The following is a 27,291-nucleotide window of genomic DNA, read 5'->3' on the forward strand; positions in this document are numbered from 1 at the left end:
GAAAAAGAAACAATGGAATAGAAAATTTATGGAGTTACATCTCCCAGAGACCCTCACCTTCCACATACACATGGTGTTCATCAGAGAAGGTGGTCTGTGGGGCAGGGACCTTGTTTGCCTCAGGGCATGTAGCACACAGGAGAAAGCAGTATTTCTGTACTGTCAGTTGCCTTAACAATGACACAAACAAGCTTCCCCTTCTCTCCCCTGCATCTCTACTGTCTGCAAAAACAACAAAACATACAGAAGGGAAATAAATAGAAGTTTCCCATGCCAACAAACCTTTCCACAAACAGGTTTTTTTTCCTGACCAGTGAGATTCTGTGAAAGCTAGGAAAAGATTATTGATGCTCACTGTGCATGGGAAGGGCCAGACACCACAGTAACCAGAGGCAACACCAAACTGCCAAGCGCTACACCCAAATGCACAACAAAGTATCACACCCCAAAGGGCTTATCTTACTGTCCTAATCCTTTCAGAGGTCTCCAGTGTTGAAGATGTGAAATGTAGTGTGAAACAAACAGACAACAGGACCATTCCTGAACTTGAAAAAAGAAAATAGGGAAACAAAAGAAAAAGAAAAAACCCACCAAAATCCAGTCTGTGCATTAGGAGTGACAGATTTAAAGATTTCACTGTTGACGTTAACAGTGACATTTTAAGCATGGGAGGGGGAGCAACAACTCCTCCAAAACAATCAGCAATCACTTTCAATTATAATGAAACAACACATTAAAACCAGAAATTTAAGACCGAAGAGCCTGTAATGCCCCATTGAGTATTCAGGGACAGCAGTAAACAAGGTGCTGATACACTTTACACTGCAAACAACGCTGGTGTGAGCCAAATGGGATGAGCCCCAAATCAGAGTGAAATTTCAATACATGAAGTTTAACTGTAAGATAAGGGACTGTAATCAAATTACACCACAAATAGGTCCATTCATCCGTAAGCATTATCGCAGGGAGAGGATTGAATTACAGCTTGGAATAAAAACAATTTAAGAAATAAAAAGCAAATTTATGATCTATTTATTATTTTCCTACTGCCAAAGAAAATTTCCCACCTTCATACAAGAATGCTATCTGAGATGAATCTGGGAAGAAAACTGAAATACTAATTATCAGGCTGGAAAAACAAGAAGAGTTTGAGTTATTTACATTCCCATTCCTCTTTCTGAACAGAGCAACAAAGTCAACAAGCTAAGTGAAGACACAAGAATATGCAATTGCAATTCAAGTTGTTTTGCTGCAAAAGGCCTAGGCAGCTTATATACATTCCATAAACCCGCCAGAGTAATTTTTTCCCCGCCTAAAAAAAAATTTAAAAAAATTCTCACAGTGCTTTCCACTATGTTTTTCTTTTCCCCGAAAGCTATCACAATCCATATTACTCAATACCACGATTTTTAAAGAGAACCAAGTGCAAGGCATGCACTGCCCCTCGTCCTCCTCCAATCTGGCAGCACTGAAAAAGCACCTTTTAAAACAAACACGCGTGGGGACGATTCGCTCTTTCTGTAAGTGCTGCAAGAAACAACAACCAGGGAAGGAGAAAAAAAAAAAAAAGAGCGAGAGGAAAAAAAAACCACTCCTCCTCTGGTTGCTGTTGTTGCCTTTGTTGTCCGGCGGTCGCCCCGAGCCTGCAGCCGGCCCCGGCCGGGCCCCCCCGGCCCCCACCTGTTTTCATTCATCGCCCGGCGCGGAGCGCGGCTCCGGGCGAGGTGGCCCGGGAAGGGCAGCGGGAGGCGGGCGCCGCACGGGGGGGCTGCCCTGGAGCCTTACGGGGGACCCCAAACTCCAGCGCTGAGCCCCATCACCGTCTCCCAGGCTTGGGATGGGGAGGGTGCAAGGAAGACCCAGGTGCCCCCCATCACCCCCCAAAACCCCTGCCCTCTGGCGAGGAGGGTGTCCCCCCTCACCCCAGCACCCTGACTTCTTGCAAGGAGGGCGTCCCCCCATCCCAGCCCCTATACAAAGACGGTGTCCCCCCCCACTCCAGCACCCTGCCCCTCTGCAGGAAGGAGGGTGCCCCCCCACCTAAACACCCTGCCCCCTTCGCAAGAAGCGTGCCCCTCACCCCGGGACTCTGCCCCCTCGCAAGGAGAGGTGTCCTCCATCCAGGACCCTGCCTTTTTTCCAAGAAGGAGGGAGCCCCCCACCCCATCAACCCACCCCCTCGCAAGAAGGGGGCTGCCCTGCCCCCTGGCCAGGGAGGTACGCCCCGCCTCAGCCCCCTGGCAGGGACAGAGGGTGACCCCACTCCAGCACCCTGCCCCTCCGCAGGAAGGGCGCCTTCCCAGCACCCAGCCCCTTGTAGCAAAGAGGATACGCCCCCAGCACCCCGTCCCCTCGCAAGGAGGGTGCCCCCCAAACCCCGTCCCCTCGCAAAGAGGTGCCCCCCACAACACCCCGTCCCCACGCAAGGAGGGCGCCCCCAGCCCCTCTGCCCCATCCCCAGCACCTACCTCGTCTTGGAGGACAGGAAAGCAAGTTTGATTAATCCATAGGTAAACAACTGGATGCTCTCCTTGGCTATGCTGGCCACTCTGAGCCTGTGCTCTAGGATGTGCAGTTCCATCTTTTCCTCTTTCTCATTTGTAGTTCATCTATCCCTGGGGTTTATTTTGTGTTTTTGAATGGGGAGGGGGAGGGGGGCTGTTATTGTCGATGCCTTTTTTTTTCCCCCCCCCCCTTACCCTTGGCTCCTTCTCCCCCTTCCCGGCTCCGGGGACGGGCGGGGGGGGGATGAGGGAACAGAGGGTGGAAAAGTTGGAGCGTGGGAGGAGGCCGGCGGGGCGGCGAGGGGAGCCGGGCAGGGAGACAGCGGAGCCCGGACTGCCGAGCAGCTGGTGCTCGCTGGAACAAACAACTTGCCACTCAAGCCCGGCCCGGCGCGCCTGCGCGGCGCCCCGCCGCATGCCGGGCCTTGCAGTCCGCGCCGGCGGGACGGGACGGCCCGCCCCGCCCTGCTCTGCCCCGGGAGCGGGAACGGGCGGCACCCCCTCAGCACCGCCTCGGCCTTCAGGTGCCATTTTGACCAGTCACTTAAAAAATTTAAAAGGGAATTTATTACAGATTTCTTACAAATACTTGTAAGCGACCAGCCTTTTTGCTTGGGTTTTTTTTTTGTTGGTTGTTTTTTTTCGTTTGGTTTTTTTTTGGTTTAGTTCTCATTGCACCTATCGTTCGACTCAGCAGGGGAGGGACACACAGGGCAGCTGGAAATCTTTCACAGCCCAAAAAAAAGCAAGGAGAACTTCAGAAGTTTTCATTAACAATAGGGAAATACTCAAATTTTACCCCATGGGGCAGATGGGAGTCCTCATTCATTTCCCTGTGCAGCAAAAAGAAAATAGAAAAGCCAATTTGCATGAAAGTATTACGGAAATAAAATCACAGTTGTTACAAACATAAAAACATATGACAGTTTGGTTATGTTGGAAGGGTGAATGGCCTGTTCATCCCAGTCTTCGCCCCACTCCTCAACAAGGAGGTTGAAGGGAGGTTGGAATGGACGGACCTTCAAACCAGCACCCCAGAAACGGGGGCTGTCCTGCTGCTGGGCTGGCACCACGACACTGACCCCAGCCACGTTGTTTGTGAGCACCAGCTCCTCTGCACAGAGCCCCACTGACACCACACAGACCGAAACAGGAATTAAATTCAGGCTTGGGGTATTTTTAAAACAGGACTTGAGCCATAAACTTGATTTTAGCTTCTGTGCAGGGCTCCCTCTGCCTTTGGATCACACTGCTTCTGCCATCAACAACAACAAAAATAAGACCTAGATCACTATGGCACTTTTCATTAGTAGATCTCAAATAGGCTTTATAAAGACCATCAACAGCAACCTTTCTGTTCTCCACATGGGGAAACTGAGGCATAGGATGTGTCTAAGGGCAGAAGATCAGAGCTCGGTTAGCCAAGCCGCACTCCAGGCCATTCCTCTTCCCTATACAGAAGGAAGAGCTCCTGCAGTTGTAAATTAAGCTTTTAGGGCCTCCGTTCTTGTGGCAGAAATCCTTCAACCCAATTCTGGAGAGAAGCTTCTGAAACTAGGATTTCCAAACCTTTTCTATTCTGTTAGTTCCCAGTGGATGGCTGTATTTCTCCCCTGGACATGTCTGTTCTTCCTCTGCCTGTGGCCATACTTCTGAAAGGCATCTTATTTTTGTTATATCCCAAAAGGGAAAACTTGAAATTAGAGGCATTCTTATTAATAGTTAGTTGAAATCATTCAGAGGAAAGGCAACAAAGATAAAATGTCAAATCTCTACTTAATTTTTGAAAAGCCTTTAAAAACCAAGGAGTTGTTTTCCTTCGTTGCCTCACGTAGAAGTTCAGATGACTGTAGGCGTTGCATTTTAGGAAGGCGAAGAGAGTTTTTAATCAGCTTCCACTGCCAGTTCAAGGTCTTGGTCTTCAAAGCTCTGCATGTATCTGCACCCAGCTACAAAAAGTGCCTGCACCTGCATCTACAAATCACAGAGATATCTGTGTTCCTCTGGGACAATACAGACCACGGAGCCCAGAAGGAAGCAGCCAGGGACAAAACACGCACCGTCAAGGTTGCTGGGAGCTTCCAGAGGAAATCGGACAAATGTAGCCTGAATTGCTTCTAGGAAATGCTGCAAAACTTTCCTCTTTTAAAAGATTTTTCCATCATAATCATGGCAACATTCACAACATCAACTCTTCCCCTTCCCACTTAGAGAAAAAATACGCTGCCCCCAAGCAGAGCATTCTCAACCCAGAGAGGCCAGACACTCCAGGAAAGCCACCAGGGATTATGCTATTACCAGTCTAATTACCACAGAAAATGCTTACATGAAACAATGAGAGATGGTAGAACAGACCCAAAGGTAAAATCAGTGGGGACCTTTTGAAGCGAGCAAATCATCAGAGACTTTGTTCTGCCTGCAGGGAAGGAGAAAAGAGGCCCTGAGTTAGTCATCTGGATTTACTAAAAAAAAAGAAGAATCAAGCAAACAAGCAAAAAAAATCCCCCCAAACCCACAAAACACAAAAATACTTCTTCGTTTTGTAAGTTTACATCTGGTGCTCTCAAAAATTGCAATTTCTTTCCTGGGTCTGGTCTGCTGGGTCAGCTGATATGGTTTTCCAAGTCTTTCAAAGAAGGCTTGAAGGCCTCTTTGAGCTGGAAACACAGACTTTATGGCTACGTGAACCTTCACATAGTTGACTGTAGGAAGCATTAGGAAAGTATAAAGGCCTACCAACACCCAACCCAATTTTCTACACATGAAAAATATGCCTAGGTCAGCACAGGCAAATTTTTCAAGAGCAGGCAACCTGGCAATTAGCCAAAATACTATTAAGTGCCCCCTCCTCCAGCTGTCATTAGTATTCATCTCTCTCTCTCCCTTGTTGCCAGGTATACCTGGGAGATTCCATGCAGGGAGCAGCATAGAATGTGTTGTTATTACATATAACGTGCTATAATATCTTTTGATTATTGCAATTCCAAGTTTTCCATATTTTTGCGGCTTGAAAGGACTCACTTGGCCCAGCCACAGGGCAGGGACCTGTTGTGCAAGATGATGTAACCACACTTTTTTATTAAAACCAAAACCCACTCCCTGCCCACACAGCTTCCAATGTCAGCTACCACAGCACATGCTGGGCAGGCAGTACAAAGAAACGGGGAGAACGGACAAGAAAACAGGAAGATGAGATAGCAGCAAAACAAATCTCAGTATGAAGACCAGGGACCATGAGTCATCTCCTGCCTGGATGGAGCGCTGAGTACTTATGAGCCATCAGAAGTAGATGAGATTTCTAAGTGCTCTAGGTCAGAGACCACCCATAACGCCAAGCAGAACTTGCAGTTTTGAAGCCTTGGGGCTTGAGGTTCTGAGGTTTACGCAGTAGAAGAATGCAGACTTGGACTGATGGGCAGTTTTCAGGTATCTCAGCTTCTGCTCATGATCACAAGGATCTTCACACTGGTGGAGCAGGGCAAAAGTCATCTCCTGTTTGCCCTGAGGCACTGTTTGGAAGTGAGGTCCTCAGAAGGAACGCAGTATTTTATCAAAAAAAGAAAAAGAGTTCAGGAAGATGGTCTGTATTTTCGCTGTGAACATTTCGCTGTGAACCTGGACTTTGGTAAGGCCTTCAACACCGTCCCCCACAGCATTCTCCTGGAGAAACTGGAGAATCGTGGCATAGACGAGTGTACCCTCCGCTGGATAAAAAACTGGCTGGATGGCCGTGCCCAGCAAGTTGTGATTAATGGAGCAAAATCTGGTTGGCGGCCGGTCATCAGTGGTGTCCCTCAGGGCTCAGTTTTGGGGCCAGTCTTGTTCAATATCTTTATTGATGATCTAGACAAGGGGATTGAATGCACCCTCAGAAAGTTTGCGGATGACACCAAACTAGGTGGGAGTGTTGATCTGCTTGAGGGTCAGAAGGCTTTACAGAGGGATCTAGACAGGTTGGATCAATGGGCCAAGGCCAATGGGATGAGGTTTAATAAGGCCAAGTGCCGGGTCCTGCATTTTGGTCACAACAACCCCGGGCAACGCTACAGGCTTGGGGCTGAGTGGCTGGAAAGCTGCCCGGCAGAAAAGGACCTGGGAGTGTTAGTGGACAGCCGGCTTAACATGAGCCAGCAGTGTGCCCAGGTGGCCAAGAAGGCCAATAGCATCCTGGCTTGTATCAGGAATAGCATGGCCAGCAGGAGTAGAGAAGTCATCGTGCCTCTGTACTCGGCACTGGTGAGGCCTCACCTCGAGTACTGCGTTCAGTTTTGGGCCCCTCACTACAGGAAAGACACTGAAGTGCTGGAGCGTGTCCAGAGGAGAGCCACCAAGCTGGTGAGGGGTCTGGAGAACAAGTCCTATGAGGAGAGGCTGAGGGAACTGGGCATGTTTAGTTTGGAGAAGAGGAGGCTGAGGGGAGACCTCATTGCCCTCTACAACTACCTGAAAGGAAACTGTAGAGAGGCAGGGGTTGGCCTCTTCTCCCAAGGGAATAACGACAGGACCAGAGGAAATGGTATGAAGCTGCGGCAAGGGAGATTTAGATTAGATATTAGGAAGAATTACTTTACTGAAAGAGTGGTCAGGCACTGGAACAACCTGCCCAGGGAGGTGGTGGAGTCACCATCCCTGGAGGTATTTAAGAAACATGTAGACATGGCTCTTCAGGGCACGCTCTAGTGCCCAAGATTATTGGTTTGTGGTGGGGTGTTGTGTGTGGGGTTGTGGGTGTGGAGTTTAGTTGGTGGGTGCTTTTTTTTTTTTTTTTTATGTGGTTGGACTTGATGATCTCAAAGGTCCCTTCCAACCACTAAGATTCTGTGATTCTGTGGTTTATCTCTGCAGCAATGAAGGTAGAGCCAAGTACAGGTCACCAGCAGCCCTTTGGGAGACTCTAGCTCTTCTGAGTCTGAATTTTGTCTGAATGCACAATTTCTCATAAAGCACACTACAGTCCAACACCCAAGTCTCTGCATGCAGATTGCTTCCAAACCAAACCGAAACACTCAACAATAACCAGCGTTTCGGGAAAAAGAAATTTAAAAAAAAAGTAGAAACATTTTAAGTGGAAGGAATGTAACTACGCACTGTGACAAACAGTTCACGAAGATCAGCACTGTACACAGAGGAAAAATAAAGGAGAATTTCTGATCACGTGAGTCATCATGTTTTATGCAGTTACTCCAAACTACAGCAGGATATTTCAGTATTATTTTATTTAGATGGTGGAAGGAAATTCTTAAATCATTTGTGGTCTCTTCTGATACTATAAAAAAGCCCCAAATTACCCTATTTAGTTCTCAAAGATGAAGCTATGGTAGCCTTTTACAGATGGATTTTGACATGCAGTATCTAAATTTTTGGCAATAAAACCTAATTTAAAAAAAATATAGAATAGAATCATAGAATGTGTTGGGTTGGAAGGGACCTCTAAAGGCCATCCAGTCCAACCCCCTGCAGTCAGCAGGGACATCTTTAACTAGATCAGGTTGCTCGGAGCCTCATCCAGCCTGGCCTTGAATGTCTCCAGGGATGGGGCCTCCACCACCTCCCTGGGCAACCTGGGCCAGTGTCTCACCACCCTCAGTGTACAGAACTTCTTCCTAATGTCTCATCTAAACCTGCCCTGCTCTAGTTTAAAGCCATTGCCCCTCGTCCTATGGCTACCTGCCCTCGCAAACAGCCCCTCCCCAGCTTTCCTGGAGCCCCTTTAGGGACTGTAAGGGGCTCTAAGGTCTCCCCGGAGCCTTCTCTTCCCCATGCTGAACAACCCCAGCTCTCTCAGCCTGTGGTCACAGGAGAGGTGCTCCAGCCCTTTGATCAACTTTGTGGCCCTCCTCTGGAGCCACTCCAACAGGTCCATGTCCTTGTGCTGAGGGTTGCAGAGCTGGACAATTTAGATTAAATTCTCTCATGTGATTTGTATGACATTGCATTACTGCAAATCTAACATTGCTCTGCTGTTAGCAGAATTACGCTTGTCTTTCAGAAACATCTGAAGTTCAACAGCATCTTGACCTCTAACTTGTAGCAGCTTCTGAAATCTAAAATAGCGGATAATAGAAGTCCTAATGTGAGTGATGTAATGCCAATACCCTGGATAAATATGCCCAAGGCAAGATGAATCCAGTGTCACAGTTGTTTATACTAGCATTTACTTTTCTGCAGTAGACAGAGCATATGAAGTTCTTAGCACGTCTATAGCTCTGGTGTGAAACCAGGGTCAGTGTGCATTTCTGGGGTCCCTTTCAGACTCCATACATAAGGGATACAGCAATCTGTTCCAGCCTCTAAGCTCAGAGAGTACTTTTTGAATGCAGACTGTGTTTAAAGCTTTGAGGACTGGAGGTATCTTCAGGTCAGTCACTGGTTTTGACCAAAAGTGAGGCCATCACATTTCTTAACAGCCTTAACCAGTTTATTCTGAGATGAAAGTTACTAAGTAACTATAATTATCCTGGAACTCCTTGCTTAAGTTAAACAGGCCTTTTTGACCCAGGCAGGGTAATGCTTCTTTAGACAAACAGGTAAACAAAGGCACAGAAAGGCAGGCAATGAACCAAGGTCACACCATTAGTTATTATCATTTTTGGAAGTACAATTCATAGGCCACTGCTTGATCATGAGACTTCTATGAAGTTGTCTGAGGCAGACAGACAGGATGGGTTTACAAGCTGCTACCTTAAACTTCAGTGACAATTAGTCTCTTCTAAAAAAAATCAGTTCTTTAAGAATAATCATATGTAAAATATATTTAAAAAAGGGAAAAAAAAAAAGCTGCACAAATGATAGCTTCTGGGCTTACTTGTGAAAAATTACCCATTTGTTTAATTGAAAAGAGTGATTTATCAGGCTAATTTCCTTCTAGCAACCAGAGACCTTTCAAAACTTGATTGCAGTTAATGTGCCAGTGTTTCAAAGCATTTTATTCAACTATCAAATAAGCTAATGAAGACCTTTAATTTACTATTGAAGTACAGAGTGGGCTGAGCAGGTCAGACATCTCATGCTCCCAGGGCAGCAGAGGTGCGGATGAGACTCTGCTGTTGCATCAGCTCCTCAGAGAGGCCCAGATGTCCTGCAGGAGAGCTGGGGGAGGACGTGAACCAGTAAAAGGATGTGCAGATGCAGCTCCCACTCTGGATACAAACCATGTTACACCTAACGTGGGTAGCAGCAAAGAGCACCAACTAAACATTCACAAGCGAGCTTGCAAATGGAGATTGTAAAACTAAATACCTTGGTCAGGAAGGACAAGACCTCACCTCTTAGTTCCCTACGTTCTATGCTTTGGTGACACCTAACAGCTACTGTTCTAGAAGAACGGAAGACAACAGGACTCCCAGTGCTGGGGTGGGGAAAGGAAGCTTTAACACTTGTAATCAATGTTTCAGAGCCTCTGGATAGAAGCGATGAAATAGCATGTACCTGTCATGTATAACTGGACATAGCACCTGCCAACTGCAGTACCAACCAACTGTAACTAACTCACCAAAACCCAGTACACCAAAGTGGCCCTGTCCCCATCTAAAGCGAGCAAAATTTGCTCAACCTTGGCCTGTGAGCAGCCAAGCATAAATATTTGGTCTTGGTATTTTGCTCCAATTCTTTGTTCTCTTAGCTAGTGGCTGGCCAAGCTTGTCCACATCCTTGGAGATTCAATGGCTACAGCCACTCCTGTGAATCCCTCATTCTCAGTAACACCTAGATGCATTCATAAGTTACACCTATGACTTTACTGGAAACATTCAAAGTCTGGGAGGGAAAATGATTATTAACAAAAAGAGGAAAAGTAGTGCATGTGTTGCTGAACCAAAACATCACATGAGATAGAAGCTGAAAGTTTCCTAGCCAAGATGGCGATCACATTGGTTTACTGATCCGGTGAGCTACTTAAACCTGTGTGTTGTAATAAGCATTATTGAAACAGACCCTTCAGCCCATTAGCGCTACACAAAGCCAGGTGAAATAACTACAGTCATGTCCACTTCATGAAGGGTCAAAGTAGTTATTGACGCAAAACTGAGACAGCATGGCTCAGATTGTGGGAAGGATGTCTTTGCAGCTACAAGGAGGTGTTAAAGATGACCTCATCTTCTCATTTACTTCTGATACTGAAATAAGCACTTAAAGAAAATATGGCCCCTCCTCCCGCCAGCCTCCTAAAGATCAACACATCTGCAAATACATTCTGCAAACCTAAGGGAAGAAAGCCAGATTGTAGCCTGCCTTATCTCTTCTGACTTGCTAAATGTATTTTGGGCCTCAAGCATCACATGACTGTACATAACGTGTGGATACAATAACTAATGTGGCTTTCATAACGGATCAGCAGGGATCAGCAGTGTTGAACAAACACCCTTATTTGCAAAAGCACCTTCCCAGCCCATGAAGCAGGTGACATTGTCTCCCAAAGGTTACAGTGCAAAGTTAATGATCCGCAAATTAAGGATTAGAAACTCACATGAAATGTACCCACAGATCCCCCTTAACCTCACCGTTTTGCACTGAATCAAACAAACTATAAACCTAGTGCAATAAAAGAGGCCGGTTCCTGATGGCGCAGGAGGCAGCAGACAGTGCGTTTTCTGCATGAAGGCACCTGCTGGTGGGGACAAGATTTCATGAGAAAGCATAGATCAGTATTTTGTTGAATGTCCCTTGTTATACCAACTGAAGAATATCACACATCTCTCACATAGTCCTAGCTAGGTACATGGTATTCTAGGTAATCTGAGGACTCTTAAAGACCAGGTCAAAATATAAGCTATTAACATTTTCCAGAACAGTTTTCCACACACTGGAAAGTTCCAACTGTACAGGACGAACACTGTATGCTCTGCTGGACCAAAGGATTCAGGTACTCGTGAGATTTAACTTGGGACAAAATGAAAAAATTCCTTGCACATTGCCTCTCACATTCTCAATAAATTACATCCCGTATCTCGACAGTGAGGCGGCCTTATTTGCCCATGTATTTATAAAGTAACCTTATGCGCATAGAGGGCAGTACACTTCTGACCACGCTACACTTCTCTTACAACTGGTGTAGCTAAGTTAGGCTCATAGGGTTTTGTCATTTCCACCTGAGGACCCCTTGAATCTCTTTGTCAGTATAACCTCTGGATAAGTCCTGGGGCTTTTTTGACTTTGCGGGCCTGTGAACGCCGTGCTCTTTCCTTGCTAGGGAGTTTTTGGCTGTGGCAATGCATTTACTGCTGTTGAAGCTGGCTTTAGAAACTGCAGCCTGCCCTAAGGGACTAATTCCTACACATTTGCTGTGCTAGTCAAAGCTTTTGTCTGGCTACAGGACGGACAGGGAGCTCCTGCAACAGAAATTCAGCAAAGAAGAGGAAACAGTGAATATTTTAAATCCACTCTAACACCTGCTCCCTTTAAGAGAAGCTGAGGCAAGCTGGCAGGAATCCCAGTTAGGCAAGGCTGCTCTGCTGCGACAAAGCAGGGCCTGTTGGTCATTTGTCTGTAAGAGGTGGAGGGCCTGAGCCAGCATGTCCAGGTCTCTCTTGGCAGGAGCTCCAACAAGGAAGCAGCCTGGTCTCTCTAACAGCCTCCGTTTCCTCCAGCACATTGTCAGCATCCATTCCCTCCTGTTTGTCTTCTTCAGAAGGGTCTTTTTTTACATGATTACTTTGATACAAATGAGCCCTCCTGGAGTGATTTAGAAGCTAAAGCCCAGTTGTTCCCACAGTCTCTAACATGGGGTCTTCGTTCAAGTATCTCAACCCTTTTGATTCCAGACAGCACATTCCAGCAAACACTTGAAAATACTCTCCTCCTCCTACCTTTCATACCAGGGTAAGACTTTTAACCCATTGTTATCTCTTGAAAACAGGATGCAGCAGCATATACAACGGCTAATCTCACGCGCTCCACAGAGTTTAATACTGGAGATGTACTAAAGAGACATAAAAATAACTGTACAATTAGGAAATGTACTCACATTTGCCTACATAAGGCCTGCGTCTATAACACTTGGAATTCACGTATAAGTGCTTTAGGCTCCAATTTGCAAGTGAAAAATCATGGAAATGTCCTATCTATCAACAGTATACCTCTGCAGAGAGACAGAAATGTGTTTTCACATCTTCAGATTGTGTGTTCCACCATGGTGACCAGGGAATACTTTTCACTTGGTTCATACACCATATTTGTAGATTCATAGATGCTGCAAGGGAGGAGTTGCTGAAATAAATTCAGCGATGAATATAATGAGCTGCAGAACTGGACCATCTTGCCTTGAATCCTGTTTCTGACAGTAGCAAATGCTGATGGCAGAATGTAAGAATAAGACATTTTTGTAGCCTCTTCTGCTGCACCCTGTCTAGTGTCTAACAGATACAAAAACTCACATTCTTCTAAGCTACTCCGTAGACCTTGAGCTTTTATTTTAAGAGCAAAATTTAAGTAGTAATAATCTGAGTGCCCTGAGGAACTAAAGCTGAATTGAGGAACAAAGAGTCTTTAAGACAGCAGGGGAAAAAGCACTGAGATATTTTAAAATGGAACATTACAAACACTGAAAACAAGCAGACTAAAGAAACGGGACACCAAGACACACAGGGGAGCAAGTGGAAGGAGGGAGAGTCAGCTGCATTTAACTGCATAGAAAGTTTCCTTTATATAAAACATTTCCACTCCTAGGCATAAATCATATCTTTCCTCTGCAACTGGCCCCAATAAAAAAACAACAGCAGCAACAACACGAAGAATGTTTCAGCTTTGGGGATCAAGGGAGAAATTCAGGCTCTACCTTCTATAATATGGTCACACATATCCCCCTACCAACTGCTTTCTCTCCCCCTGCTATAACCGCCCATGTCTTTGTCTGGAGAGCTGACAGGTTTAAATAGAGCATATAAAACTGGCTGTTTTCAAGACCCCATTTCTGCCGGTATCAGCACATAACAGACTTCTTTACGCTCAGAGTCACTTTTTCAAATTTCAGTTTTGATTACTTCAGGGCTGGGTTTCACACTATGCTGTTATTTATTTTAATGAACTCTGCCTACTCTATCATTTGGTTCAAACTAGATCTTTGGAGCTGTTATGCTACACACAAATTCAGGATGATACAGCAAAGTAACCTAAATGGAATGAGGCCAAACAACATGTAATCATGTCTAACAAGGAGGGAGGGTAGAGAGTGCAGAGGGGGATGGGTGGGGAGAAGTAGAGATGCAGTAAACACTGCGCACAGAAAACCAATGCTTCTTACTATACGTGAGGCCTGACAAACAAATGGGAGGACAGCTCTGGCTGAGAGGGGAAAGCAAAACCTGGCAATCAGGTGGATGGACAGTGAAAGCCGTTTTCTGAACTGCCAGCTGATTTTTTTGTAGCGTCCCTTTTTCACAAGGGGGGAAACGTAGTCCTAGAGAAATAACTTTGCAGTAAATTGCTCCTCATTTGTTTTTTGTTTTTTGGTTTTTTTTTTTTTTTTTTTGCATTGCTGTTCATAACTAGCAAAAAGCAGAAAAGGGGGAAAAAATACGGAGTTACACCAAGAAGAGAGACTCAGGACAGTTACCTACTTCCTAATGTGCTTGTTACCTGAAGACTAAGCCTTCTCAATTCTTGGCTTTAACTAGAGTCTTCCTTACCTCTCTTCCCATGTAACTCAAATTCATTTCTGCTGGAGTGAGTAGGCAGTGCTTTTCTGATCTGCCTCTTGGGCAGAGCTAGAAATGGGATAAACTTCTGAGGCAGAGATAACACTAAATGGGTCCGCATGTTTGCAGAACAAATACATGAGTTCAAGGTAAGCCAATATACTCACCAGAATGTTTCACTACTTTTGCTTCAGTAGGTTGAATGACAGAAAGGTGTCTGTAATGGAATAATTTGTCCCAAGGGAAAATGATAATGGAATAGAATAGCATGCAGTATCTGTTTAACTTAGGAACATGCCAAAAAAAAAAAAAAAGGAAAAAAAAGGGCATGAGAGAATGAAGCCTAGGGAAGAGCAGAAGTCCTAGAGGCTTTTATCGCTTCCTCATATACCAACCACACTCATGGAAGCACTTAACATCATTCTCCAAATTCTTGGACATGAACCGATAACTAAGCATACCAGAACTCCCCCTACTGAGGAGCTACCACAACCACAAGTAAATATTTGGGGAATTTCTTTGGCAAAAGACTTCTCTGTTGGAAAGTGCTGATTTGTTGAAATGAAAGCTTTCTGTGGAAAAACATCAGCTTCAATTAAATATTATCTGGGACGAGGTTCTTGTGCTCACAGTGCAATTGCTTGGCAAGACCAGGCAGATACGGCATTCCTTCTGGGGTTCCTCTGCGCTGTCCATATACTGCAGGGTCAGACAGACGAGCAGACAGACATACAAACACAAACCAGAAAGGGCAAGCTCTTTAGTGTGGAAGGCCAGATTTAGACAAGGGGTTTGAACCTGGCCTTTCCCACTGGGCTACTACCATATGGTAAGGGGGCTGGTTCCTGTCTTAGTATCTTTCTTCAAAAGATAGGCTTAGGCCCTTTGGTTTTCTTTTTCAAGAAGAGAACAAACAAAAAGACAAAAACATTAAACTTTCCATGAAACAGCACTCTGTTCCCACTCTCTAGTTTTAACATAAATGATATCACTGCACTCACACTAGGGACTTGATAATTATTTTGGCTGGAGAAAACTAAACAAACAGGAACAAAACCTTTTAACTGTGTGATAGTGCTACATTTAGAAAGATTAAGCATAAGACTTAAAATTTAAGAAATCCTGCCTTGGTCTCTACCCTTCAGCCTGATGAAGTTTAAAAGCCCTAAAAATCTGTCTAAAAATGCCAGATCCTCTGTTTAAATTATGTGGCTGCAGCAAGATTTTGTTTGAAAGAACCTAACTGCAGGAAGTTGGGTTTTTTTAGCCCAGATGGAAAACAGAAAGGCCCTTTCTAGTTCTTGAATCTCATTCTATGCTATCACGAGTAACTGCATTGTTTAACTCCCTTCCCAAACACCTCAGGCCTCATATATACTAAGGACTTTTAAAACAGCTCAGCTGCTTGGCAAATTCTTAATTAGCTCAACCTGGGTGTGCATTTGTCCACGCTGATGGCTGCATGAGGGCTGTTGCTGCACATGCTCAGGGTTGAGGAGCTTGGTGCGCTGCTCTGTGGTGTCTCTGCTAAAGGCAGGTGATGCGCGTTTCTCTGTAGTTGTCCTGAGTCCGAAGAGAACCATGCCTCCTCGTGATTCTGTGTTTCCAAGGCAGCATCAGCAACTAGCTGCAAGTCACTATCAAACTTGGACAAAAACAAATGAAAGAATTACCTTCTGGAAATATTTCTATTCCTAGCAACAAAATATGCCATTTAAAAATGTTTTGGGTTGGTTTTTTTTGGAAGCTACAAGCCATGAAAACAGGATGAAGACAAAGTCTTGCAGATACTGCTTGCTGGAAGACAGTTGAACATAAATTAATTGAGGTTCCAAGCAACAATGAAAAACAGTCCACAAACAAGGAGTGAGCCCACAGCCACCTTGACACAAGTCTGCAGTTAGGATTAAAAGCTGAACCACAGCTGTTTCAAAAACCATGGCTTTATCACATCTTAAGTCCCTTTCTTGGTCCAAAATAAGCTTAATTTGTGGATCAGTATTATGCGACTGACATTTTTATGTCCCTCATTTGCTATACGCAATCACTGTTGTGGTTTGCACTTTAGGGTTTGCTGATCCATAAGCCACTGCAGAGGGAACTGCCCAGGGAGAAAGCAACAATGACCCATGCATTAGCCGTATACAGAGGGTTGAGAAGAGTTAAAGCATGCTGCTGTGCCATCAAACCTTCCCAAGAGATTATCAAAAGTAAGGTTAGCAGAGACACTTTGGTTCCCTGGCTGTGTTTGCCCATCAGGTTTTTGAGCTGTAAAACTCGAGGGCTAGAAAAGGCCAAGAAAATTCAAGAGCCACTTGGTGAGAGGGAGGGGCTCTTTGCCAAAGCATGGGTCAATGGAAATCTGCTGTGACCAAACCAGTAAGTAATGCAAAGATTGCCCCCATGTCACACCTTCTATTAGGATATTGACTTCTATCACCCACATAACTGCATCTGACTGACAAGGCAGCCATGATTCAGTTCGCAATCTGTACAGACCCACCTTTAGTATTATCGTGGACATAAGATACATCTAGATAAGGAATAACAAATCTATCACCCCAAATACCATAAAAACATTATGTCCCTAAAATGTAGATGTTGAATATCTGATTGATGCAAATCACTGATTTATGACATTTTTTTTTCCTTTTGCTTCATAAGATTTTTTTCCTGAAAATATGTCCCACTTGCTTAGATAATCCGGTCTAAATACTTACAAGCTTTGTAGGAAGTTATGGCTTGGCTATAGCTTTTTGACTAATGGTAGGAGAAAGATACGTAACATAATCCTGTAAGGCTCTATTCAGTCACACTTCTGTGTGACTTTTTCTTCTCTGTATTTAGAAACATTGACATATATTTACAGCCTTTTAAGTCTGTTTCTTTCCAACTTTCAGTCTAAACATTCCCTTGAAAACACAGAAATATCCATGACAAATTAGAAGATATGCATCAAACAGCTGATCACAGAACGCTTCATCTAATAGGCAAGAAGAATATCACACCATTGCTCAACACAGAGGTGTGCAAAATTCACTTTTGAAGTTCGTACATGAAAAGAAATACAGTAAGGGCAAACGCTAGTAGGGACTCTTGTGGTCCTCAGCATACTGCAGGAATGGTAAACTGTAACATCATACAATAACATTAGGATACCAGAATTTAAAGTCCTTCTGCAAAGAGCAGAAATTAACTGTTGTTTTGCTCTGTTCCCTTATTTTCAACTAGATATTTTCCCATCCCTTAATTTTCTAGAATAGAATGAGAAACACTCTTCCAGCCAATATGAATGTGATACTTTCAAAATATTATCCTCATTTAAATTAGAATGAAAAATTCAACTTTATTTTTTTCATTGGAACTATTAATTTTGTCTTATCTTTTTTCAATTTAAACTTCCATTTATGTGTTTCAAACAGTACGGTTTATGAAAGAAATTGTTCAAAACAGATGTTTCAACAATGTCAAAATCTTTCGTGTAAAAATGATTTTAAAAGACAAAATGTGATAGGATAATCTCAGGACAAGCCCTCTCCTGAAAAAAACATTTTATTTTAATGAATAATCATTTAATAACACAGATAATTCAATAAGAAATTCAATAAAAATTCATCCTCCTCATCGTCATCGTCATTGTCATCCACGTCGTCGTCGTCATCATTGTTGTCTGCATCATCATCGTCGTTGTTGCCATCGTCGTCGGCCACGTCGTCGTCGTCATCGTTGTCACCTGTGTCATCGTCAAGGGCGGCAGTGGCCATGTCATCGTCATCAGTGGCGGCGGCGTAGTCATCATCGTCGGCGTTGTCCACATTGGCATCGTTGGCATCCGTGTTGTCATCATTGTCGTCGGTGGCTGTGTCGTCAGCCGCGTTGTCGTTGTCATCATCGTCGTCATCCATGTTGTCGTAGTCATCATCGTTGTCGTCCGTGTCGTCGTCATCCTCATTGTTGTCATCGTCATCGTCCGCATGGTTGTTGTCGTCATTCGCATGGTCATCATCGTGGTCTGCATCGTCATCATTGGATGTCCCATCCTGCCCTACTGGGAGCAACTGGGTGCTTACTGGGAGCAATGGGGGGGCTAACTGTTGCCTGCTAGGAGCTACTGGGGGCTTGCTGCTACCTACTGGGAGCAACGGGGGAGCTAGCTGTTGGGTGCCTACTGGGAGTGACTGGGTGCCTACTGGGAGCAATGGGAGGTTAGCTACTGCCTGTTGGGAGCTACTGGGAGCATGCTGGTGCCTACTGGGAGTGACTGGGAGTGATTGGGAGCTTGCTGCTGCCTACTGGGAGCAACGAGGGGGCTAACTGTTGCCTGCTAGGAGCTACTGGGGGAGCAACTGGGAGCTCCTGGGAGCTTGCTGGTGCCTACTGGGAGGGACTGAGTGCTGACTGGGAGCTACTGGGCCCTCCCGCCTGCTGCTGGTGCTGACAGGGTAAGGAATGGCTGGGGGCGGGGGGAGTGGTGGTGTCCGGGGGGTCCCTTCCCTTGTCCCCCACAGATGGGGCTGTGCCTGGGGGTGGGGGAGGCCTGGATTAGGCCCCCCCAGTGCTGTCCTGGAAGGGGAGGAGGGTGTTGGCTTTGTCCTGGGGTTGTGGGTGGGTCCTGGGTGTTCCCCCCCGCAGTGCTGTGTCTTTATTCCAGGCTGGAAGGTTGGTGTTGGGGGCTCTGCTGGAGGACACAGCGATGGAGCAGGGTGAGACAGTGGTGGGGGGGTATGGCTACCTGCCCCCCCGGGCTGTACTGGGGGGCTCTGCCCTTCCTGGGGAGGGTTGCTGGGAGGGAGGGAATTATGTTCTCTCATCTCTTTCTCCCCCCAACCCAGGCCCCGGAGCAGCCGCCGGGATGGAGCTGAGCCCTGGAGCACAGGGAGAGGTGGGTCGGGACCTCCAGAGCCCCTTTTGGGGTGGGGGGGTGGCCTTTTCCCCCCACCCTCACCTCCCGGGTCGGGGGGCTGGGTGCTGCTCCCTGGGTCCCCCCTGGACCCCCCCCAACCCTGGCTAGGTGAAGCCCCCTGCTTTGAACCCAGGGCTGTGGGGAATACCCTTGGTGTGAGCCCCTGTGGAGTAATTACTAAAATGATCAAAAATACAGCATTGTTCACACATCAAGGAAAGGTATAAAATCAAAAAGCTTCTAGGGTAGTACACAGTCACAGCTGGGATGCGAAGAATCTGTGATTCCCTGTACAATATTGTTTGCAAAGCAACATGGGGGGCAAAGTGGAATGGAGAGTCCATGGTCTCTCCCTGTGAAAATCCAGCAGATATGGGAACGGGATGGTCCTATGGAACTGGTAAGTTGCGTACTTACTACCCTGAGGCAACAGTCTGTCGAATTTTGATGAAATGCTGTCCTTTGTGCAAACTTTGCTCATTATGATGTTGTTATAATACCAAAACACACCTCCATCCCGAAGGCTACCCACCTCCCAGGTGCAACCGCTCCTCCTTGAGTCTGTGCGCTGAATTTTTTGTAAACTCTACCTTTAAATGTGAGGCGAGAGAATTTTACACCAGTCATAATAAAGGTATTTATGACTAGAGTCACTCAAACTCCACCTTGAAGGTTAAAAATACTATAAAAATAGCCCAAGAAAGGGGGGATATGAGGGAAGACACCATCGTGAACAAGTCAAGGAGGACTCCGTTACAGACTGCCTTTGACTTCCGGGACCAGACGATGGGCTGAGCCTTTCTTCCCCCCGCATAGGGATGCCTTTGGGTAAGACTTGGACTATACCGTGTGCTTCCTCGGGAAACTTAGAAATCTCTCTAGAGAGTCTTTTCCCTATATTTGTAGCCAGGCTGTATTGTTTATAACTTTGTTGCATGTTTTGTGTAATTAACAAGACTTTTATTTGCACCTGCTTTGCAGACAGTGTATTTATCACCGGCAACCATAAGAACCTATATATCTGTTGCTTAAACAAATTGCACCGTTTAAGTAGCTGGTTGTTTCGGTTTTTCGTGGAACACGGCCAAAGTGAGTGGCTGTGCTAGTTCATGAGCACGACTAGACTGAAGGTGCAGTCCACTATTAGCGTATCCAGATCGTAACAGTTGAATGTATTAAACGCGACTGGGCTGATCGTGGTGAATTGGGCATCCCTCAGAATTTAAACCCAGCCGCACCTAGCCTCCCACCTGGGTGAGGAGTGTTAGAAAACAAGGGGGTTTATTTTCTGCCAAAACCATTTTGCCCCTTAACGCAACAGCCCCCTGTGGCTGGGGTGGGGGGGTCCCCAGGGTGTTCCCCCCCTGCCGTGCTGGGTGCAGGGAGACTCCAAGCACCCAGTGAGGGGGGAACGACACACTTTTTATTTTCCAGGTGTTTGTGCCAGAGCAGCAGTGGCAGCGGGTGCACCATTGTCCCTGCAGGTGCGTGGGGTGCAGTCCGGGGTACCCCCCGGGGTGGGAGGGATCAGGGGAAGGGGATGGTGGCCAGTGAGGCGAGCTCAAGTGGGGGCTTGGTGGCGGGGCTGGCGCTGTGGTGGCCGTCCTGGAATTTGATGTGCAGTTCTGCGATGGGGGATGTTGGGAATCCACTGGATGATGAAGGGGGTGGGCGCCTTCTGTGTTGGGGAGGTGTTTCCTGCTAGGGGGTGGGGGTAGACAACAACAACACAGGGAGGATTAATTATTCCCTGGGGAATGTTATTTTCCAGTAAGGTGTGCCTGGGGAAAGGGGCCTTGTGGTGCCACTATTCCCTCTCCAGCCAGCTCTGGGGCAGGGGGGTGGGTTTCAAGGTGTGGGTGTTTTCCAGCTCCGCAGGTGCGGGGAGGAGGAGGAGGGAGACCCGGGCCCTGGCCCCTGGATGATTTTGTCCCAGGCAGGGCCCCATTTCCCTGGCACTGAGGAAGTCTGAGGCGTTTTCTCTGTGGGACGGCTGCCCCCCTGGGAAGTCGTTGGCCCGGTGTGGAAGCCCTGAGGCCTTTGCTTGCTCCCGCAGGGTTTGTGTCTGACTCTTGCTGGTGTCTTTGATACTGGTGTGGGGCGCCATGCTGGTTTTTTTTTTCATGTTAATGAAGTGAATGATGGAGAGTTAGCCTGTGGAAAATGTTTCTATTTGGAGTGTTTGGGTGTGGTGGTGGTTGTTGTCCTTGGCTGGGTGTGGGGAGGGTCCCCGGCTTGTGGGTGCCTCCAGGCCCACCTTGCCCCCCCAGATGCCTCCCAGTCTGCCCAGTGTGTGGCTATGTTGCCCACCTTGCCATGGTGGGTGGGTGGGCCTGGGTGCCCTGGTGATTTGGGGGGAGTTCCTGTCCTTGTGGAGTGTTGAACTGTTGTTTTGTTTTCCAGGTGACTGGAGGAGCAGCTAGGGGTGACTGGTGTGGTGAGTGTTTGGGGTTGTTTTGGCCTTTTTCCCTTGAATGGGGGCTGGAGAAAGCTGGACAAAGTATTTGAGATTTTTTTTTTTTTGGGTGGGAGGGTGGACACCAACATCGAGCTGTGGCTCTGTGTGTGTGGAGGTGGGAGGGACCCTTGGGTGGGACGCTCCCCTGGGTGGGGGTGTAAGGGGGGGGGCGCCCTTTGGGCTTCAGGCCCCCCCTGGGTGGGGGTCTGGGGGAGCCCCTTTAGGTTTCAGGGCTCCCCTGGGTGGGGGTGTAAGCGGAGGCCCTTTAGGCTTCAGGGTCCCCCTGGGTGGGGGTCTGGGGGTCCCCCTTATGAGTAAGGCCCCTGTGTGTGGGTAGGAAGAAGGAGGGGAGTGGGGACCCCCTTAGCACTGGGGGGGTCCCTTGTGCCTGGGGACTGTTTCTTTGGGGGGGGGAGCTTCTTGCTGTGCCCCCCTCCCCATCCCAGTTAGGGAGGAAGAATGCAGCACTTAGAAGAATTCCTGGGGGGCATCCTGCCCGCCCCCCTTCCCCATCCCAGGCAGGGAGGAAGAATGCAGCTCCACCTCCACCTTGAGGCACCTGAAGAGCTCGTAGGAGCTGTCCCGGTTTCGCACCAAGGTGCAGGTGATCTCCAGCAGCAGGTGAGGATTAACAGAGAATAAATTGAATCTTAACTGATGCTGGCCTGGGGAGAGCTGCTTTGGCTTGTGCTGCTGGTCAGCTTGGGTGGGTGTGGGGGTGGCTGGTGCTGGTGGTCCTGAGGACTCACTGCTGCAGAGACGGTGACTTGTGCTCCTGCAGCACTGACAGGATGGATTTAACTGTACTGAGAGCCCCAAGCGGGTGCTTAAGTCTGGTTTTACATCCCACGCTCATGTAGGAAAGAGAAGGTAAAGCGGCGAGGACACTCGCCTGCACTGGGGGCTGTGACCTTCCCCTTGGGGGAAGCATTTCAATCAGAGCTGGGGGAAGACAACGACGGGGAATAAAGTCTCTCAGCTTTAAGCCTGGCTGGGTTTATTCCTGCAGCCCCAGCTTGTGCTGTTTTTGTGCTCTGCCAAATGCTGAGAGGGGATGCCCAGATTCAGGCATGAGCCTGGGGGCAGGCAGGAGCGCTGTCAGTGGGGGGGCTGTGCATCCCACTTAGCTCCTCTCCCCTGCCCCGGGGCTTGCTCATGCAGCTGTGCTCTTTTCCCCTCTCAGCTGCAGTGAGGGGAAAAGCTGCTGGAAACCAGCAGGAGGGAGGGATCTCTTTCTGGGCACTGCGGCTGCTGGTATTTTCCTCCTGAACCTGCGGGTGAAGGGGTTCCTCACATGTGAAGTGTGTTGGTGTCTCACCCACAGTGGAGTTGGGCAGCCTCTTCTTTGTGCTCCCGCCGGAGATCCGCTGCTGCAGTGCATGGAAGAAAACCCGAGGGATGTGGAACACCAGCGGCAACAGCTTGCCTGGCAGGGCAGGAAGGAGAAGACATGGGGTGAGGGAGAGGCAGGGTGCTGGAGCTGTGTTGTTCAAGCACACCTCCATCCCGCTCAAGTGGTGAGCGTCTCCACTGCTCCAGCCTCCAGCAGCTGGCTGGAGGAGCACACTTTATCGCCTTTACAGTAAAATAAAGACATTTATGTCTATTGGAGATATTCCAAACCTGCCTGGATGCATTCCTGTGCAACCTGCTCTGGGTCACCCTGCTCTGGCAGGGGGTTTGGACTAGATGATCTCCAGAGGTCCCTTCCAACCCCTGCCAGTCTGGGATTCTGTGAGTGCACCCCTTCAGGCTTACGGTCACTCATTGCTGACGCTGCGTGGTGGCAATGTAATGGTCTTTAAGAACCACAGAATCATTTAGGTTGGAAGAGACTGTTAAGATCATTGACTCCACGCATGAACTGAGCACACCAGAGCGCAGCTCGTAGCCGACACTGCCAGGAGCTTGCTGGAGGCCAGCGCGCTTGCCTGCTCCCCGCATGAACACCTCCCAGCGTGGAGAGCAGGGTGGGTCTCTTTGTCTTAGGCGACAAACTTACAGCGCTCTTAAGTTGTTTGGAAAGAGCTGCTTCCCTTCTGGCATTGTTTTGGGTCCCTCTCTTCAGGGGAGCACCTGCATAGCTCTCCCAGCAGCCCAGAGACTTACGAAGTCCATTCCCAGTAAGGATTTTTACAGACCTAGCTCAAGCTGCCGGCTCAGAAGCGGAGTGGTGCAGGTGACAGGTATCACAGCCACAGGGGCCGTACATGCACAGGGAACGCTCAGTCCCTGCCTTCAGGGCACACAGCGGGCCAGGAAGGAGGACAGAGTGCTCCCCACAGCCCACAAAGTGGCCCCCCAGCACTTCTGAGTCAGGCAGCTCACCTGACTTTGGCTCACCTGTCTGCCTAGCCCCAGGGAGCTTGAATTCAAGCATCAATCACCTCTCAGGGAATTTCACCCTTCCCCGGGATAAACGCCAGCACCGGGCTGCTGCTGAGCACTGAGTCCACATTCAGGAAATAAATCACAGCAGATAGGAACTTCCCAGGGCAAAACATTTGCTCCAAACTGGGCAAAAACACTTCCATCCCTGCTAACAGTTATTTAATGTTGCCAAGAGCTTAACGACTGAGATGATAGCGGACAGAGGGGAGCAGAGTGGTGCAGAGAGGCTCTCCCCAGCTGGTCCCCACAGCCTTACCCTCAAACTGGTCATGTGTGGTTTGACAGATGTGTTGGGTGATGCTGCCAGCCAGTCCTGGAAGGAGAAGGTCACCTGCCACTCGTCCGGCAGCTGGTTACAGCCTGCAAGAGAAAGGGCAGGAAAATCAGAATTAGAATCAGAATCCGCACCCAAGTGTAGCGCCAAGCCAGACGGGCAGGAGAAATAACTCAGGAATAACAATAGCCAGCCACTTGCCTCCCTGTTACCCCTCTCTCCCATAATCCTGACCGCCATCTAGAAACTTAGCATAACCCAAACCCAAGGCCTTCAAGCCTTAAACAAGAGTTAAAGTGTCTCAGTTTCTGCTAAGGCCCACAAGATAATAACCTGCATCTTCAGAATCCAAGCCAGCCGCTTTAATTAAGCCTTTCCTAACCCAACGAGTGTGGATGCCCTTGAATTCTGGGGAAGAGCCACATGCCTAAACCAGCAGGCTTCTGTCTGCCGGACCCTGGTACACTCTTGGCATGCGCTGATGAGCTTGCAGCTCAAGAGGAATTGCTGCTGCGGCCAGCTCTGGTCCAGTATTCCCCATTCTACCTGCCTGAGTTCCCCCAGCATCGCCAGCCACAGCTGACTGTGTTAAACCGAGCTCTGAAAGGCAGCAGGACATCAAACGCAACCCTGTCCGTCAGCTCGATGGATGAGATGCCGCTGCCTTGGGCATCTCGCTCCCAGGGCCAGGAAACACAGCACTGCTTTAATCTGCTTCCGAAACCCCCTCTGCTCTTAGCGCCACTGTACCATTACACCCGTGAGCTGCCTCCACAGCCCCCATTGCTGAGAGCGGGACCCAACACCTCCTCACGCCCTGCCCAGAGCACCGAAACCCCCCGGGGCACAGGTGGGCATCTGCGAGAACAACACTACCTTGGGGAAAGAGAAGAGATCTGTACCCCTTTCTAGGCCAAAACTAAAGCTGAGAGGAACAAAACCACTAAACCAAAGCTTCTCCCAGGCCCAGACCACAACGAGCAGGGAGAGCAGCTTTCTCTGAAGGGCTCCGAGTCGCTTTTCAGGTTTGCATGGCATTGGGCTGATCCTTCCCTCTCCGAACATCACGCAGGAGCACACATAAACACACAGCCATCTGCTCAGAGACAAGGCATGATGCTGGTGCCCACAACCACCTCCCCAGGGTGACCCCAGCTCCCATCTCCTCCACTGCTGGCACGCTCCCCACACCGGACTGTGCTTCTGAGCAAGGATTTGCCACTAGAAACCACAGCAGCTCTGGCCACAAGAAGTTCCCCCCAGCAGCTCTGGTCATTAAGAGATGCTGCAAACACTGGCAGTGGCAAAAAACTAATGGAACTCACAACTGTGTCTGACCCCATTCACCTCCTCATTTTACCCAGGAAAGCACGTCATGGCAACAGGAGATACTTACTAACACCTGCCCACTCACAACAGCACCGGCCCTACCAAAAGCCAACTTTTTTAAGCTTGCCGTGCCAAAAATCCACCAAAGAGCCACCCTGGGAGGACACTGGCATCGTCCTTCTCTAACAACGACCATGTCTATGGCCAACCAGAGCCACGCCGACACCCCGAGCCATGCCAGACACACAGCTACCAGTAACACCAAGCTGCCCGAGCCCGATTTTCACCTCTTAGAGCCAGTGATGGATGGCGAGGCCTCGGCTGTCCCCTCCGCAGGGGTCACAGCAACACAAACCGAAGGGCTGCGAGCATCCACCTGGTCCCCAAGCATCCCGAGGCACGTGGCCAAGGCTTACCTTGTCTCTTCAGTGAGGAGGTGATGGCTGGCTTCTTCAGGCTGCTTCTCCTGGCGTTGCCATGAGCCGGGTCTTGCGCCAGGAGGGGGCTTGGCTGCCTGTGCCCCTGAGGAATTGGTTCAAAGAGCATCAGTGCACAAGTCCCGGGGGTCCGTGGGCACCCCATGCGGGATGGGATGGAGAAATCCCCTCTCTCCTCAGAGCGGGCTGTCACCACAGCTCTTAACATCACTAACAATCATTAAAAGACCCACCGGACTCAGGGCAGGAGTGTGCCCAACACCCAGAGCCGCTCCGAAAGCTCCCACCGGCGCTGGACACGAGTCCAGCAGGTCATGGCAGGGCTGCCCCTCCTGCTGGACAATGGCTTTTGGCTTCAGCCAGCGTCTGCCCCCCACATTTCTGTGGGACCCTCGTGGGATCCCTCCCACCCCCTAAGAGCCCCCCAGGATCTCCTGGGACCCCTCATGTGCCCCCCAGGGCTCCCTGGAGACTTCTGGGACCCCTCCAGGACCCCCTGGAGCCCTCTGGGTCGCTCTGACACCTGCTCTAGGATCCCCTAGAGCCCCCCAGAGCCCTCTGGGACTCACTGGAGCCTGCCCCCAGTATTCCCCACATCCCCCTGGGGCCCTTCTGCGACCTCCCCCCAACCCCATGAGAGCCCCTCAGAGTCCTCCAGGACCCCCTGGGACCCTTTGTCTTCCCCCAGGACTCTCTGGGACCCTCATGGGACCCCCCACATTCCCCCAGGACTCCTTGTAGCCCCCTGGGACCCTCACACACCCTCTCCAGCACCCCACAGATTTCCCCCAGGACGCCCCAGAAACCTCTGGGACCACCTAGAGTGCCTCCCGCTACCCCCCACATCCTGTTGGGAACCCCCACATCTCCTGAGAGCGCCCCCGGTGCTTTCCAGGATCCCCTGGAGCCACCTGGGACCCTCCTACACGCCCCCCCCAACCCTGCCCGGAGCCCTCCAGGACCCCATGGACCCCTCATATTCCCCCAGGACTCTCTGGAGCCTTCTGGGACCTGCTACGTTCCCCCTGGGACCCTCACACCCCCCCCCCCCACAACACTCCAGAGTCCCCTGGGTCCCCCCAGGACCCTCTGAGACCCCCTGGATCCCCCCCGGTCCCCCCCACATCCCACTGGGACCCCCATGACACCTGCTTCCCCCTCCCAGGGGACACCAGCTCCTGCCAAATGCTCTGGGACCACCGGAGCCCGACAGAGCATCTCAGCAAAGGAGAGATGAGCGAGTGAGAGAGGAACCGAGCAGGAACCCCCTGGATGCAGAGAGGAGAATAAAAGAGCTGCGGAGCAGAGAACGATGGGGGCTCTGATGGGATGAGAGAGGGGAAGGGAGATGAAGTGCCACAAGGT

The 27,291-nt window shown here is 48.9% G+C and overlaps 1 protein-coding gene across 1 annotated transcript in view; it reads right to left on the reverse strand.

Annotated features, from left to right (window-relative positions):
• Positions 1-2,867, reverse strand: part of CASTOR2 (cytosolic arginine sensor for mTORC1 subunit 2) — a 138,738-nt gene extending 135,871 nt beyond the window's left edge. Inside the window, exon 1 of the mRNA XM_054207660.1 lies at positions 2,469-2,867. Within this exon, the coding sequence (XP_054063635.1) occupies positions 2,469-2,581 (113 nt within the window). The 5' untranslated portion in view covers positions 2,582-2,867. The remainder of the gene's footprint in view (positions 1-2,468) is intronic.
• Positions 2,868-27,291: the final 24,424 nt, after the last annotated feature.

Source organism: Rissa tridactyla, chromosome 7 (assembly GCF_028500815.1).
Source record: "Rissa tridactyla isolate bRisTri1 chromosome 7, bRisTri1.patW.cur.20221130, whole genome shotgun sequence".
Classification (NCBI taxonomy): Eukaryota; Metazoa; Chordata; class Aves; order Charadriiformes; family Laridae; genus Rissa; species Rissa tridactyla.